Consider the following 15,367-nt stretch of genomic DNA (forward strand, 5'->3'; position numbering starts at 1 on the left):
TAAGAAAATGGTAATAGGAACACACATGTCAATAATCACCTTAAATGTAAATGGATTAAATGCTCCAACCAAAAGACACAGACTGGCTGAATGGATACAAAAACATATGCTGTCTACAAGAAACCCACTTCAGACCAAGGGACACATATAGACTGAAAGTAAGGGGATGGAAAAAGATATTCCATGCAAATGGAAGTCAAAAGAAAGCTGGAGTAGCAATACTCATATCAGACAAATTAGACTTTAAAGTAAAGACTATTACAAGAGACAAGGAAGGACACTACATAATGATCAAGGGATCCATCCAAGAAGAACATATAACAATTGTAAATATCTATGCACTCAACATAGGAGCACCTCAATACATAAAGCAAATGCTAACAGCCATAGAAGGGGAAATCAACAGTAACACAAAAACAGTAGGAGACTTCAACATCCCACCTACATCAATGGACAGATCATCCAAACAGAAAATAAATAAGGACACACAAGCTTTAAATGACACATTAGGCCATCTCGACTTAATTGATATTTATAGGACATTCTACCCAAAAACTGCAGAATACACTTTCTTCTCAAGTGCACACAGAACATTCTCCAGGATAGATCACATCTTGGGTCACAAATCAAGCCTCGGTAAATTCAAAACAAATTGAAATCGTATCAAGCATTTTCTCTGACCACAATGCCATGAGATTAGCTATCAATTACAGGAAAAAATCTGTAAAAAATACAAACACATGGAGACTAAACAGTACGCTATATGTAATGAGGTGGATAGACCTAGAGAGTGCCATACAGAGCAAAGTAAGCCAGAAAGAGAAAAACAAATACTGCATGCTGTCATATATATGGAATCTGAAGAAATGGTACTGATGAACCCAGTGACAGGGCAAGAGTGGAGATGCAGATGTAGTGAATGGACTTGAGGACACAGGGCTGGGGTGGGGGGCAAAGGGGAAGCTGGGATGAAGTGAGAGAGTAGCATAGACATATTTACACTACCAACTGTAAAATAGATAGCTAGTGGGAAGTTGCTGTATAACAAAGGGAGATCAACTGGATGCTGGGTGATGCTTTAGAGGGCCAGGACAGGGAGGGTGGGAGGGAGTCTCAGGAGGGAGGGGATATGGGGATATATGTATAAATACAGCTGATTCACTTTGGTGTACCTCAAAAACTGGTACAAGAGTGTAAAGCAATTATAGTCCAATAAAGAGCTTAAAAAAAAGTGATAGAAGATAAACTTAAAAAAAAAAGAAGAAGAAGGCTAGTGGCAAACTGCTGCATAGCACAGGGAGATCAACTCAATGCTTGGTGTTGACCTAGACGGGTGGGATAGTGGGGGTGGGAGAGAGGCTTAAGAGGGAGGGGATATGGAGATATATGTATAAACACAGCTTATTCACTTTGTTGCACAGTGGAAACTGGCACAACATTGTAAAGCAATTATACTGCAATAAAGATCTGAAGAAAACAAAACAAAACAAAAATAATAAAAAATAAAAATAAAGTAAATCTATAGAGATGGGAGAAAGATTACCAGGAAACACATGAAAGTGCTAACAGAGGGTATGGTACATACTTTTTCCTCACTCTGTTCTATATTTCAAAAATTTTTATACAGGTAAAAACTTTCACAACGAAAAAAAAGAAGTTTCAAATATTTTAAAAATGTTTAAAGCAAAGTAGATCTGTTCCTGACCATAGTGGTTTCTTCACATCACTTCATGTCCCTACAGACACACAGAGAAATGATTCACTAAAGAGTTATTGGGCTTCTTCAATTATTTACATATATTTATTGAGTGCTATTTAAGTACAGGGCACTATCCTAGATATTGGCGACAGGGGTTGAACAAGAAGTTCCTGCCGCCATGGAACTGCTATCTAGTGAGGAAACACAGCTAATAAATAAATAAACAAAAATATACTAGATATTGATAATACAGAGAATTAAAATAGGCAATATAAAAAATAGTAGCATTTTTAGGTTGGGAGATCAGGGAAGACTCAAAGGGTGTGAAATTTGAGCTGATATCTGAATGACAAGAATCAGACTTGAGAAGAGAGCTGACCGAGCTAATGCCAAGACCCTGAGCAAAAATAAACATGCCTGGTTTGAGGAACTGAAAGAGCCATTGTGTCTGGGGAGTACAGGGTAAGGGAGTGGTATGAGGTGAAGACATTGCCCCTTCCTTCAGGAACTTGTGATGAAACAGAGCTCCACAGTGATACAGATAGTTCCTGACACTTCTCTTTCAGCACAAACTTTGACGACTTAAAATTTACAATATTCTGCAAGGCAGAAAAGTCAGGACTTTTAAAAAAGAATTAAATCTCCATTTTTTTTTTTCTGTAGACTATAGTTTCCTCATCTGTAATCAAAGGGATTGCATGGCAATGTTAGCCCCAGAGAGGAAGCAGATATTAATGCATATTCCATAGAACCAACCCCGTGCTAAGAAATCCAAATTGTTCTCCAAAATCAAAGCTTACTTATCCTTCCCAAACTCGAATTTCCCAGGTCCAATTCGAAGTAGACAGCCATTGAGCCATTCAGGAAAATGTCCCCGGACTTGAGCAGAGATGATCTGTGGAGTCTCCTCCACTGTAGTTAGAAGTGGTGCAATACATGGAAGATTCTTCCGCTTACTGAAAATCACTTTTTTCTGATGAGTATTTTCCATGTACTTCTTCAAAACTGTGAAGAGGAAATCAAAAACACAAAAATTTTACCAATCTTCTATGAACATGCCTGTTTTTCCATAGACAATAATCTCATCTACTGGTAAGGGAAATGTAAACCTAATACCAGATACAGTCTCCAAATTCCTTTCCTTCCTCATTCTCAGAACACCAACTCTTTGGTTCTCCATTTTTGAACCTCAACAATCCTTTTTGTGTTCTTGCAGTACAAACCTGCCTAAGAATTAACTCAGGACTTTACCATTATTGTCATTTCTTATAGTTGAACAATGCTGGTCTTATCACAAGATTGAATCCACATGCTAACCACAGATGTACTAATAGCTACACCTCATTGTTATAATTAAAAATGCCCACCATTCAATATTATCATAATTACATTGACCTCAGTACTTTAGATACGCCACAATGTGATCCCAAAGATTTCATAGTGATTTACGAGAATTTAACAGGATCTACAATTTAGTTTCTGCTATTTTAATGGTATGCACATGAATGAATATGGCATTTTCTGGGGAAAAGGTGTCATAAATTAAATTATGCAGTGACACCTGGTCTGAAATTCAAAAGCCACAAAAAAATCATTATTTTATAAGGAGAGCTGAAAATTATCCCTATTATTTCATATTTATTCAGTGTTCAGAGGCAGTATTTTCTAACACAGAGGTGTAGTCAAGTACATAATTAATTAGATACTATAAAATATAGTACTTTATTTTATTTCATAAAACTTTAACAGTGATATAGAAGTTTAAACTAGAAAACCAAACTAAAACATAGAGACACTATTCTTTTAGCAAAGACTATATCTATTATCCCACTTCCTTCAAATCTTTCAAAAATTCAGTTTAGAGCACTTTAGACTTTCTACTTTCCTATAAGTAACAATTTGGTCAAACCCAACTATTTTCTGATTTCTCAAAGAAAATTCACTTTCACCCTGAATGTCCTTCCCACTAATCTATCCCTAAGGAAATTTTATCTATTGTTCAAAGTCTACCTCAAACGCTATTTCCTTTAAGAGGCAGCATAGTATAATACTTAAGGGTGTGGGCCCAGGTTCTGACTGGTTCTAGAATGCTTGGTTTCAAATCGTGGGCTGCCATATTCCAAATAATTAGCCTTAAGGAAGACCACCTCTCTGTGCTGCTTCCTCCTTCTAAGATGGGGATAATAATCCTTTTTGCTCCTAAGGCTATAAACAACAAACAAGTTAGGTTATATTAAGCTTTTAGAACATAGTAAATACTCAAACAATGTTAGCTATAATTATTTATGTAGCTTTTAATGACCAATCAACAAGATATAATGTCTTCTTTCTTTGAATTATTTATTCATTCAACAAAGTGGTAGGCACTGCTGAGGGATAAAAAGTATTAGAAGTCTGATGTAAAGGAACTCACTGCCTAGGAAACAGACAAACAAGTAGATCATTTATACCGTAGTCAGTGTTTTGTTTGAGCATTATTTCTCAAGGTCTGTTCTGGGTTCTACTTGTAACAGAAATACCTGGTGTTATTGCTAATGTGCAGATTCATGGACCCCACTTTGGACCTAATAAATCAGAATCTCTGAGGTAGGGCAAGCAGGTATTCTTAGGCATACTATTGGGTTAGCCGAAAAGTTCATTTGGGTTTTTCCATAACATTTTACAGAAAAACTCAAATGAACTTTTTGGCCAACCCAATAAAATTTGAAAGCCACAAGATTAGAGGTATAAAGAGGATGCTTTGAAAACTTAGGAAAGGAAACCTTCTGGTATTTATCTTACTACTTTTATTATTATTATGCATATTTATCTTATTTTCCCTCTTAGATTAAAATAAATTCCCTGAGGTCAGATATTATACTCCTCTTACTTAAGCAGAAGTAAACTCAATACCCTGATTGGCCATTTGTCTGAATAGAGATTCATGAATTTAAACCATTTTAAATTTTACAAAATATTTACATGTTTATATGTTCTGTCCTCCATAGCATGCTGGTGGCAGTTTATTACATACTCTTCATATTTTCCATAGTGCTTGGTATTGCAGTCAACAGCTCCTTAAACCCCTTTCTATTCTTAGCTTCTGAGACATTACACTTTTCTAACTTTCCTTCTCCCTCTTTGATTTATGCCAACTTCCTACTTATTAGCTGACAACCTTGGGTAAGTTACTAATCACTGTGAGCCTCAGATTTTCCAATGATAAAATGTGGATAATGAGAATAAAAGGCAGATAAAACTTCCTGTTCATGTCTATCATAATTAAATATATAATAGTAGATAATTTCCAAATGTTAATTCCCTTTATTGGTTCTTATTCTTATCACCTCATGAATGTGTTCCTAAAGTCAGACCTTGGACCTTTACTCTTTAATCTCAGCACTCTCCCTTGGTTATCCGATCTAGTCCCTTATTTCCACCAATTATTTCTTACAGGTGACTCTCAACATGTCAAAAGAGAATTTTTCATTTTCCCCCTTTCAAATCAATTTTCCCACCTGCTAAATAACCTAGCTTCAAAATCTCTGTGGGACTTGAATTTGTCTTCCTTCACTGTCCCTCTAACATTCACTAAGTGGTTAAATTCTGCTGACTATTCCCACACAATGCCAGGAAGAGGACAAGGGGATGATACAGGGTAGCCATTATAAATTACTACGGCTCAGGAGTTTGCAAGGGTACCTGGGCCAAATCCTTTGTAAAGATTTTTACCAATCCACCTTCCTGGGCAGCTCCCTCAATATTTTTTTCCAGCCTGAACCTGTTCTCATAAGCACTGATGCTTCATATTCTCTTACCTAGCAGTAACTTCCTTTCTACTGTCCTGATTTAGAGCCTCACAACCTCTTAGATGTACAGTATCACAGCCTCTTAATTGAAACTAGATAGGGACGCTATCATCTATGCCAGAGCTTCCTAACTGATGGCCCTCTTGATCCCCTTAGCCCTTAGGATGGCCAGAGGCCCCATGTCAATCACCTCCAGCTCTAAGCAGCTCATGGGGTTCCAGATCCCATCCAATTTAGTTCAGTATGAAGTAAAAATATTATCATTTTCTATGTGAGCTATAATGTAAAAGCATTAGGGAGCACTGCTACTAAATTAATCTTCGAAGCACAGATCTGATTGTATCATATATTCCTCCATAAAACCTTTACTAATGACTCCTCACTGTATACCAAATAAGGTCTAAACTACTTGACCAGGCATTGATGAAGGCACTGTACAGTCTCACACCAACCTACCCATCCAGTTCTGCCTCTCACTAACACCTTCACCTCCAGCCAAACTGGACCACTCTCCAGTCTCTTCTCATCATAACTGTACACCTGTCTTCACCTAGGATATTTCTCGTCTCCTTAAGGTGATGCATCCTTCAAGATGCAGTGCCCACTCATCCTTCAAGATGCAGTGCCCATGTCACCTGCTTCATAAACACAATACCCCCATTTCATATAGTAAGAACTGATTCTCCTTAGTCTGTTTTAGCTCTCTTATGGCATTTGTCTTATCCCATCTAGTGTGATAAATATGAATACACTTTATCACCTCTACTACCAGTACTCCCTGAGTACAGGGTCTTATTTTTATCTCCACCCCAGTGCCTAACACACTGCCTCACATAGAGCAAGCACTACATTATTGAATTAAATAAGTTTAAAGTTTTTAGTGCATATCAGTATGATTTCTAATAGCTCTCAGCCAATTTCAAGAATAAATCTTGCAACAGTTAGTAGATACAAGAGAAAGCTACAAAACAATAAACAGAGGCTTTAAGGCAGTACCCCAGAGTGCAAATAGAAGAACCAAACATTTACATTAGAACATGTAGCAGTGATTTTCAAATGAGAAAATTCTAAATAGTGAATATTCTTCCTATTGCAGATCTAAGAGAATTCCTTAACCCTGAACCCCACCCCTTTATGTTGTATAAAATATACAAACAGAAAAGCTGTTTCCCTGACAACAACTAAACAAATCCTGACTCAATCTTCTTTAATTCCCAGCGCTGCAGTTTTGCCACCTGAATCTGCTCCACACAGATTGGAAAACTTCAGAAGCCCCTCGTATTCTTCAGGAAACAGGCACAGACATCTAAGTTCAGGCTGATAGGAAAAGGAAAAAGAGGAGAAAGAAGGGGCAAATCCCCTACCTGGAATCCGGTGTACTATCACAGAAAGGAAACCAATTACAGCGGTAGAAAGATTGCTGACAAAATGTAGAAAGATTTGAAAAATCATTTTTATATTGAGTTCATTAGCAGCAGATCCCGTGATTCCCAAATCCTCACACTGACTGGCAGTGAAACACTCACTTCCTGGGCTGTCCCTGGCTCACTGACAGAACAGAAGGGGGTGGGGGCTGGGGGGTTAAGGGGCGGGGCTTCAACACACCTGCAATTTCCTTTAGTCTCATTTCCAGGACAAGTATCCCAACAACCTATCTATAGTACACGGCTGTTAGAAATACTGAAATTGGACAACCAATAGTGGTCTCCCTCCCTAAATTTTCCTCTTTCAAATCTGTCCTCACACTACAATTAAGTCAGTTGACCCAGGGGATCAATTTCATTATGCCACTCCTCTCTGAACATTCAGATCGCCTCCTCCTTTACAGAATAAAGTCCAAATTTAATCTGTCAACAAAGAACTCTACAATAGGGCCACAACCTGCCTTTCATCCTTTGTCTCTCTGCCTTTCTAGCATTTCATCTTTCCTTTTCTTTTCTATTCACTTAATTTGCAAAACATTCTCTAACAATCTAGTATGAATAAAGTCCTATAAAAAACTAATAACCATATATAATTTTATACAGGCTCTTAAAAAACTAATAACCATATATACTTTTATTAATTTAACAAACATTTCTGAGCTCCAATGTATAAAATACTGTGCTACAAACTGAGAACAGATTCTATACTATTCCCCTTTGTGAATTCTCAGCCCAGTAAAATGACTTACCACATGTTTTTGTTCTTCTGTGCCTTTGAACAAACTTTTCCCTGACTGAAATATCCTCCCTATTTCCTTTTCAAAAACCCATTTCAAAATCTACCTCTCTGATCCCCTTCCCAAAGCCTTCTAGTAACTCCCACTAGGAGTTAACAGCAGTGCCACAGAAATACTTGCAACATTGGCATTTCATGTCTTCCTAGCAAATAGGAAATACTTAAGTGTATTTCAAGAAAGGAGTGGTTAAACTTGTCAGAAGGGAGAACAAAGAGTATCTTAAACTATTCTGTACTCCTCACAGTATCTAGAAGATCATAATGTACAAAAAAGATTCAATATCTATTTTGATTTGTAATTAGTGGGAAAAATAATTTATGAACTTATGAAATTTTATTGAAATGAAAGAGTAATAAGTATAAATTAAAGGGCAAATATATTCCTGCAATAGCATATTTCCAGTTGTGAGATAATTATTCTCATGTGGGTTGGTACCAAAGACATCAAATTTGATTAAAAAATAAGCCTTAATTAGACTTTTTTCCACAGGAGGTAGCTGTTCTGACCAGTAAACATAAGGTGACTAAAAATCAGTCTTATACACACCCAATGAAATGATCAAATTTAACCTGCATGGGGAAGAACCAGATGCTGAACAATGGTGACACTATCAAGATACAACAAATATAATATAAACTCCACTCTAAAACAATGTTAGCCTTATCTTTCACATTAATAACAAATGCTTAGAAAAAAGTAACTCAAGAACATTTCTTAATGATGATGGGCCACCAGAGTCATCTTCATATTTAAACATTAAAGAACTCTGTAAAGTAACACAACTCAAAATTCAGCTGATTTGTCTTATCAACTCAAGTACAGTCTTCCTATTGCATTTAGTATTTAAAAATCCCATTTCTAATCTTCACTGATCTCCAACCTATCCTGTGCCATTAACAAATCCCTCTACAAACCAAATAATTTTTTCCACTTAATAACCAATATTTTTAGTAAATACTCTTTCATTTTACTGTTTTCAGTCCTTTCTTGGATGAATATTTATTTTATGTGGTATATATGAAGTGAGACTTTATTTTAACATTTAGAAGGCAGCAAGGCAAACATGCTGTCCACCTGAGGAATACCAAATTCCCTGTGGTACTGCCTGTAAATATGTCCAAATTTGTGATTGCTTCTATGGGCAAAATACACATATACTAGATTGAATTACCTATCATTGAAAAATGGCTGCCACGATTTTTAAAAATCTGATCAATATAGTTATCACATATAATTACACATTAAAATTTCCAATAAAATCATAGCAGTACCTTCCAACAAAGAGGATTTTTTCAGCTAGATAAATATTAGAGATTTCCTAGTCCAAATTCAATTTCTGAACTATAATGGGATTGAAATGACTCACTGAGATTGACTTGTTTAACCAATCTCTCTACTTCTGGACCACTAATCTTTATTCTATACCACACAGCTGCTAAGGCTTTAAAATACACTTCATTAACCATATCATTGATATGAGTGATGTGTAAAAAAGTCAATTCATATAAAGTTTTGGTTAGTAATTTCTGGTTTTTATTTTACCACAAGACAATAATTTTAAAATAAATGTTTATTAGCAATGTATTATAATACTAGTGAAAATAATCAAACGGTAATATTAAATAGCAATAGCACAGTTTAACTACATACTGAGAAACTAGACAAACTACTTTTGGTTTTTCATTATTTTCAATGCTGACCATGAAAAACATCTTAAAACAATCTCCAAAGCAATCTACTATTTAAACAAAATACTCTAAAAGAAAAAGTGCAATATTGTCATATATTATCAAATTAACTCACTGAGTCTTATTTTAGAAATTTAAGAAAGGTTAGGAGGTTTAAGAAAAAAAGAAGAGAATCCATATACAATTTAAATTGTTTACACTTTTATAAAATATGCCAAATATTTGACTCTCAAAAGAAATGCTACATATACTAATGTTCAGCTTAATCCCCCTTTTAAATCTAGAAAAGAAATTTAAGAAGTTTCCCCTTCTATATTTAAGGTACACATTTTCTTAACAACTGGAGAGCATTCAGAGCACAAATATCATTCTTTCATTACAACAATAATGGGCTTAAATTCTCAGCTTATTTTAAGTACACAATTTTATCTGTGTAGTGTGTTTGCAATCACTGTAAACCTCTGTCTCAGGAGCTCTCTTTTCTGTATTAGAAAGTTTTCAATAGTATTGGCTTCTTTGAAGAGTCCATCTATCTCGTCAACATAAGATGCATCTACTGCTGCTCTCTCACTAATGAGGAAAAAAAGTTTTACATTAAACTAAATAGTCATAACATCTAAACACACTATCATAGTGATGTGCTTTACTATGCTATATTTGTTAGCTATTTCATTTAAATGGCTTTGTACATCAGAAAGTTTCTTTAACTCTTACAAACACTGCTCAGTAAAAGTTAAATTAGTTCCACAAATATTTCTGACTACTCAAAATCCCTTGACACAGCAGAATGTGTATCTTACACATTATAATTCTAATATTAAACTACATACATTATTTTAACACAAACCATTATTCAAATACAGTGACTGTCCAGTAGTTTTAAAAATTACTTTATAAAACATAATAGTCTCAAGCCAATAGAATATTAAAATTCAGTCTTCAAATACATCTTGATAATACTTAAATATTTCACAAATGTAAATATTTATCTTTAGTATCACTCTTTTATTATGGTTAACTTTACCCAATGGTATTTTTCTAGAAGTTTTTTCATAAAATTTTAAGTGTTTTATCACATAATTAGAGAACAAAATATATCCAGCCTCATTTCAGCTCTGGGAGTATCAAAACAAAAGATGTTTAACAGAAAAGCTAGTCTTTGAAAATAACCAACTGATCTATTATAAGAAACTGAGGTAGAATAAAAAATTTCAAAATTATAATTACTAGATAGGTTTTGCAGCCCCTGAACTAAACTTCCCATTATGGAGTTTCCAGAAGAAAACTTCTATGTCTAAAATAAAGACTCAAGAGAATACACTATAAGTACTTGCCTTAAGATCTTTGCATATGTAGACAACATGAGATTAATTTCCTTGCTCATATCTGTTCAAAAAAAATCATGAAGTTAATTATAATAAACCTTCCATATTATAATATAAATATATATAAATACAAGCACTTTATACATCACCATTCAAATCTTTCTCCAGGGCTTCATCTTTATAAAACAGTCGAGAGCTTTCAGAGAAAGAGGAATCTGATTTTCCAAGACAGGACAGTTGTGGACTATCTGGCATTTGAGGCTAATATACAAAAGTAAAGAAAACAGGTAAGTTGCTAACAAAATGCTTAAGATATAGACATTCTGCCAAAAAAGTAAATAAATAAATAAATAAAACATCCTTCAGAAAAAAACAAACATGCTGGAAATTATATGTCCTAATTAGTTATTTGTAATTTTATTACCAAGGAAACTTTTCAGCCCAACAATCACTTTATTCAACATTAATTTTATCATGGGATTACATTACACTTTAAAAATGGTATTAATCCCGATGAAAAAGTTTCCCATATCTTGAGCTAGCAGATGTTTCCATACCAAAAAAGCAAAACTTTCATTATAGCATCCATATGCTTGCAAATTTTTGCAAGATAACATAATCTTTAAGAGAACAAATTAATGTTCCAAATGTAAACAGATCAATTGGCAGGGTAGCAGTGAAGAAGGGCAGGGTACAGTGCTCTTTTCCAAAAATATCAGCAAGTATAGTACCTAGGTATCCTACTTTTACGTCAAAATAATTATTTAAAGTCCTATGTACCACAAAGGCATGAACCCAGTTCTGTCTCTACATCATAGATTACCACAAAGAAATCTCCAACTAGTTTCCAGAAGGCCTATACTTAGTGAAAAGGCAGATGGAGTCAACACAGTTCCTGCTGGGATAATCCCAGCTCTGGGAATATGAAGACATTAAATTCCATTTATCAACAGAATTATCTTAAATGGAAGAAATTTGAGATGTATATAAAATAACAGAGTAAGGCTCCACAAGCATAAAGATTACCTCCAACGCCCTTGGTCTCTTGCAATTTCTAGTATCAGGTTTTACAAGGTGACTTGCCATCATATTCTGGAGGCAAGAGCTGCAAAGTTTAGAGATGTCAATTTTAGGTACAAACTCCATACTACAAGCTCTCTTGAATCCTTCCCCTTCTTTCCACTTCTCCTGCCACTGTTAGTTCAGGCTCTCATCGTTTCTCACTTTATCTAAACTACTCAAATTCTCCCTTCTCTGTTTCATTCTGTCAACTGCTGTTTGGGCCATCTTTCAAAACTCTGATTACTGCATCCCCTTAACTCAAAAAACCTTCCCTTGACAATTCATTGCTCCAGACTAAGCTGAAATTCTATGGCAGAGCATCTAAAGTCTTACATTACCTGGGGTCAGCCTACCATGCCCACGATTTTCTTCTACTCCCTCTATATACAGTCAGCCAAACTTGTCTCTTCGGCACTTTCTGCCTTGTCTCAGGATTCATTTAAGATTTTTCTGCCTTCACAAAATCTTAATGTTGAAACAAATCTTACAGTTCATCTAATTCAATTTCACAGATGTGAAAACAGAGGCAGAGATAGTTGACCAAATTCAAACATGTAAAACTGGGCCACACTAGAACCAAAATCTCTTCTAGTCTAAAAGAGACTTCTGTTTCCACCGTTCTATCTTACCTTCGTATAGCATCAAATTTCACTTTTAAATTACCTTCCGATAAATTCTGGAGATAATTTCCCTGGGAGTCTGAAAGATTAAGCTGAAACTTGAAAAATGTTGAAACCTAGAATGGTGTAGTCTCTACATCTCAACGCATGAGGATCCCTAGCTACACTCAAGTTATCAACTTACTTTGCTCGCTTTTTGAGAAACTCTGCTGACCTGGAAAACTGTGATGAATCGGTTTGATTTTAGTCGTATATGACATCCATACATGCGAGACACAGACAGCAGCTTCAAATAACAAAGACGTCTGTTCAGTAAATTCCAGAGTGCTTCTACATTCCTGTCAGAATCTTCCCAGTACCTAAATGTCAGCGCTGTAACAGTAATCGGCAGAAAATACTACACATACACAGCGGTGCTCACTTTGCCTCGGGAAGTTCGAGAATGTTTCAGAGAAGCCAACAGGAGAGTTGTTCTCAGTTCCCGTTTTTCTCTTCCCTTTTCCTTCTACACCTCTTCTCGCCCCTCTCAAAGTAAAAGCACCTGCATGTACATCACATCAAAACTCTTCTAACTAGGTAATCCCGCTTCTGTGAAAAGAGATGATTTTCTCTGTCACAGTGCAGGCCCTCGGCTGAATCAAGGCGTGGGCAAGAGGCTGGGCCTCGACCTGCGCCAAATCCTACTCACAGCCACTGGCGCCGGCGCGCAGGCTGCGGCGCTGGTGCCTCGGTCCTTACCAAGCACGACCCCGCGGCCTTGGGCAACCGTTTTCTCCTCACCTTCTCTCCTCCCACCGCCTTCTCGGCCTCGCAGGCCCACCCCCTACCTTGCTTCCACTTCCCGCCCCCCTCTCCTCCCCACGCGTCGCAGCCCCACTAGAGACCCTGCGGGGAAGCGCTCACCCTCTCTCGCTGCCTTGCTTCACACCCACTCACACTCTCACGGGCACTCCTCCCCGCAGCGCCACCCGAGACCAGTCTGCTGAGACTAGTCTGCTGCTCAGGCGTCCCAACCTCCCTCCTCAGCCAAAGCGCGGGAAGGAGGAGGCGCGGCGAGCACCCGAGTGCGCAGGCTCCGGGCGGCGGCCTTCCCGGCAGGCCACGCGTGAATCACGTGATGTGCCGGCCCCGCCTCTCGCGCGGACACGGAGAGCCGGGTTTCTGCAGGCAGGCCTCGCGGCTTGGAATCTCCGGGAAACAAAACTCACTCCCTGCTTGTCAGTGCGTGTCTGGGGGAGAAAGAGAGCGAGCTGAGACTGGTTTCTCAGGAAAGACCAAAGAAGAACTGCCAGGGGAAGCCAGGGTGTGTCCCAGCCTCTTGGAACCTCAGAAAAGGAACGGAAAACAGTAGCACACCACTACCAGCACTTTCCACGTGAAAGCTACATCCTCTCCCAGGTGGTCTGTTTGCAGGAACAGTTTACACCTGAGTTCCCCTGGCCGGCAAGCCGAGGCTTTTGTATCCACAACTTCCCTTCCTTTGCCTCTTTTTCTTTAGTGCAACCAAACTTTTGGAATCACATCATTTTAGAAAATTCCCTTCTAAACTTGTATCAGTAAGTATAGTCAACAGTCATTGGCAGCTTCAAAAAAACATTTTGTAACACATGTGGCTCACATATGTGAAGTTTAGCCTCATTGAGAGCTTTAATGTGGTGACTTTGACCTGCATTGTGAAAGATAAATGTTCTACACTTAATGCTCAGTTAGTTGTAGATGAAAATAAAAAACATATCACCTCATAAAACATAGGTCAATAGCACTTCCCATAAATTCCAGGTCCACAGTCCTAACACATTAGCAAATTATATGTAACACGTACATACTATTGTTTTTTCCCTTTGGCTTATTTAAATGTTGGTTGTCATAAAGACTTGTAAGTATCATGTGTATATGTTTATTGGTTTGTGAAAAAGCCAGTTTTTTCAAGTAAATTCCTAGGAAAAAGGTATTTGGTTTAACTTAAGTTGCCATTATTGTGAAATGTAAGTCATTTAATAAAACTAGACCAGATGGTTACAGTGCTGTTAATAATAGTCTTTAAATGATTCTAATCACTATCTGAGGACTGATAGCAATCTGTATTGATTTTTTCCCTATTTGTGATAAAATTAAGGGAAAAGTAATGTTTTTCATAAAGTTATTGTATTCACTTTAAAAGATTCTTTTATTCTGAGACAATGCCCTAAATTTTTCGATGTTAAAGTGTCCTCTCAAGAAATAAAAATATAAAAATGTTTAGATTTTGAATGTCCTTACTTGGTAAAATGTAAAGTTATCCACTCAGTGCTTATCTCTTCTTCATTACTGTCATTATTTTTGTTGTTATTCTTAATGGTCCATTAAATCCAAAAGTCTGAGAATAATTATCCTCTCCCAGCCTTCACATTGTATGATATCTAAACAGATAGTTATCTAGTTGTTAAAATATTTCCAGGAAAAAAAAATGACTCCACCTAATTCATAAATGTTTACACCTAATTCATAAATGTTTACATCAGAACAACATGGACATTTTATTTTTAAAATCTTTTCTCCACTGTATAGACTATATGAGTGAGAATAAGTGAGAGGGTGCACAGGGTTATAGTTGTCCAGTGGTTTAAAATATTCAAAAAGCTATCATCATCTCATTTAATCTTCACAAACAATCCTATGAGGTAGGTAGGACAAAGAGACATTTGGGTTGCTCTATGTCAAAGGAGAAAAGGTTTGTCCTGAAAGTAAGAAATAGGTAAATTATGCATCTTTACAGCTGGAGAGAAATAGTTGGCAACCGACCATTTAAAATTAACTTGCTTGGTGTTCTGCTTATTTAAGTCACAGTTTACTCTACTTAATGTTTTCATGTTAAATGGCCTGATTGGACAACACAGAGGATGAAAGCTTGTCATTTCAGTTTCAATCATGTGTAATCTTATCATACACTTCTTAAATGTGCTTTTTTTTTTTCTTCTGGTAGTC

At 36.6% G+C, this 15,367-nt stretch overlaps 1 protein-coding gene across 10 annotated transcripts in view; it reads right to left on the minus strand.

The window, feature by feature from the left end:
• The window catches only part of LOC130861216 (carotenoid-cleaving dioxygenase, mitochondrial), a 62,966-nt gene extending 49,506 nt beyond the window's left edge, over nucleotides 1-13,460 (minus strand). For 2 of the 10 annotated variants that reach the window (XR_009055549.1, XM_057749836.1), the window contains exons 1-2: nucleotides 6,852-7,022; nucleotides 2,500-2,704 (exon numbers count right to left, since the gene is read on the minus strand). Coding sequence is in view for 9 of the 10 variants with exons in the window: in XM_057749836.1 (XP_057605819.1) it covers nucleotides 2,500-2,704; nucleotides 6,852-6,939 (293 nt within the window). In the remaining variant the exon portion in view is untranslated. Of the gene's footprint in view, nucleotides 1-2,499; nucleotides 2,705-6,851; nucleotides 7,023-9,263; nucleotides 9,967-10,730; nucleotides 10,783-10,870; nucleotides 10,983-11,747; nucleotides 11,827-12,587; nucleotides 12,776-13,306 lie in introns of those variants that run through there. The other 8 variants (XM_057749841.1, XM_057749840.1, XM_057749839.1 and 5 more) reach the window with 8 other exon arrangements.
• Between the last annotated feature and the right edge of the window lie 1,907 nt (nucleotides 13,461-15,367).

This window comes from Hippopotamus amphibius, chromosome 9 (assembly GCF_030028045.1).
Source record: "Hippopotamus amphibius kiboko isolate mHipAmp2 chromosome 9, mHipAmp2.hap2, whole genome shotgun sequence".
Classification (NCBI taxonomy): domain Eukaryota; kingdom Metazoa; phylum Chordata; class Mammalia; order Artiodactyla; family Hippopotamidae; genus Hippopotamus; species Hippopotamus amphibius.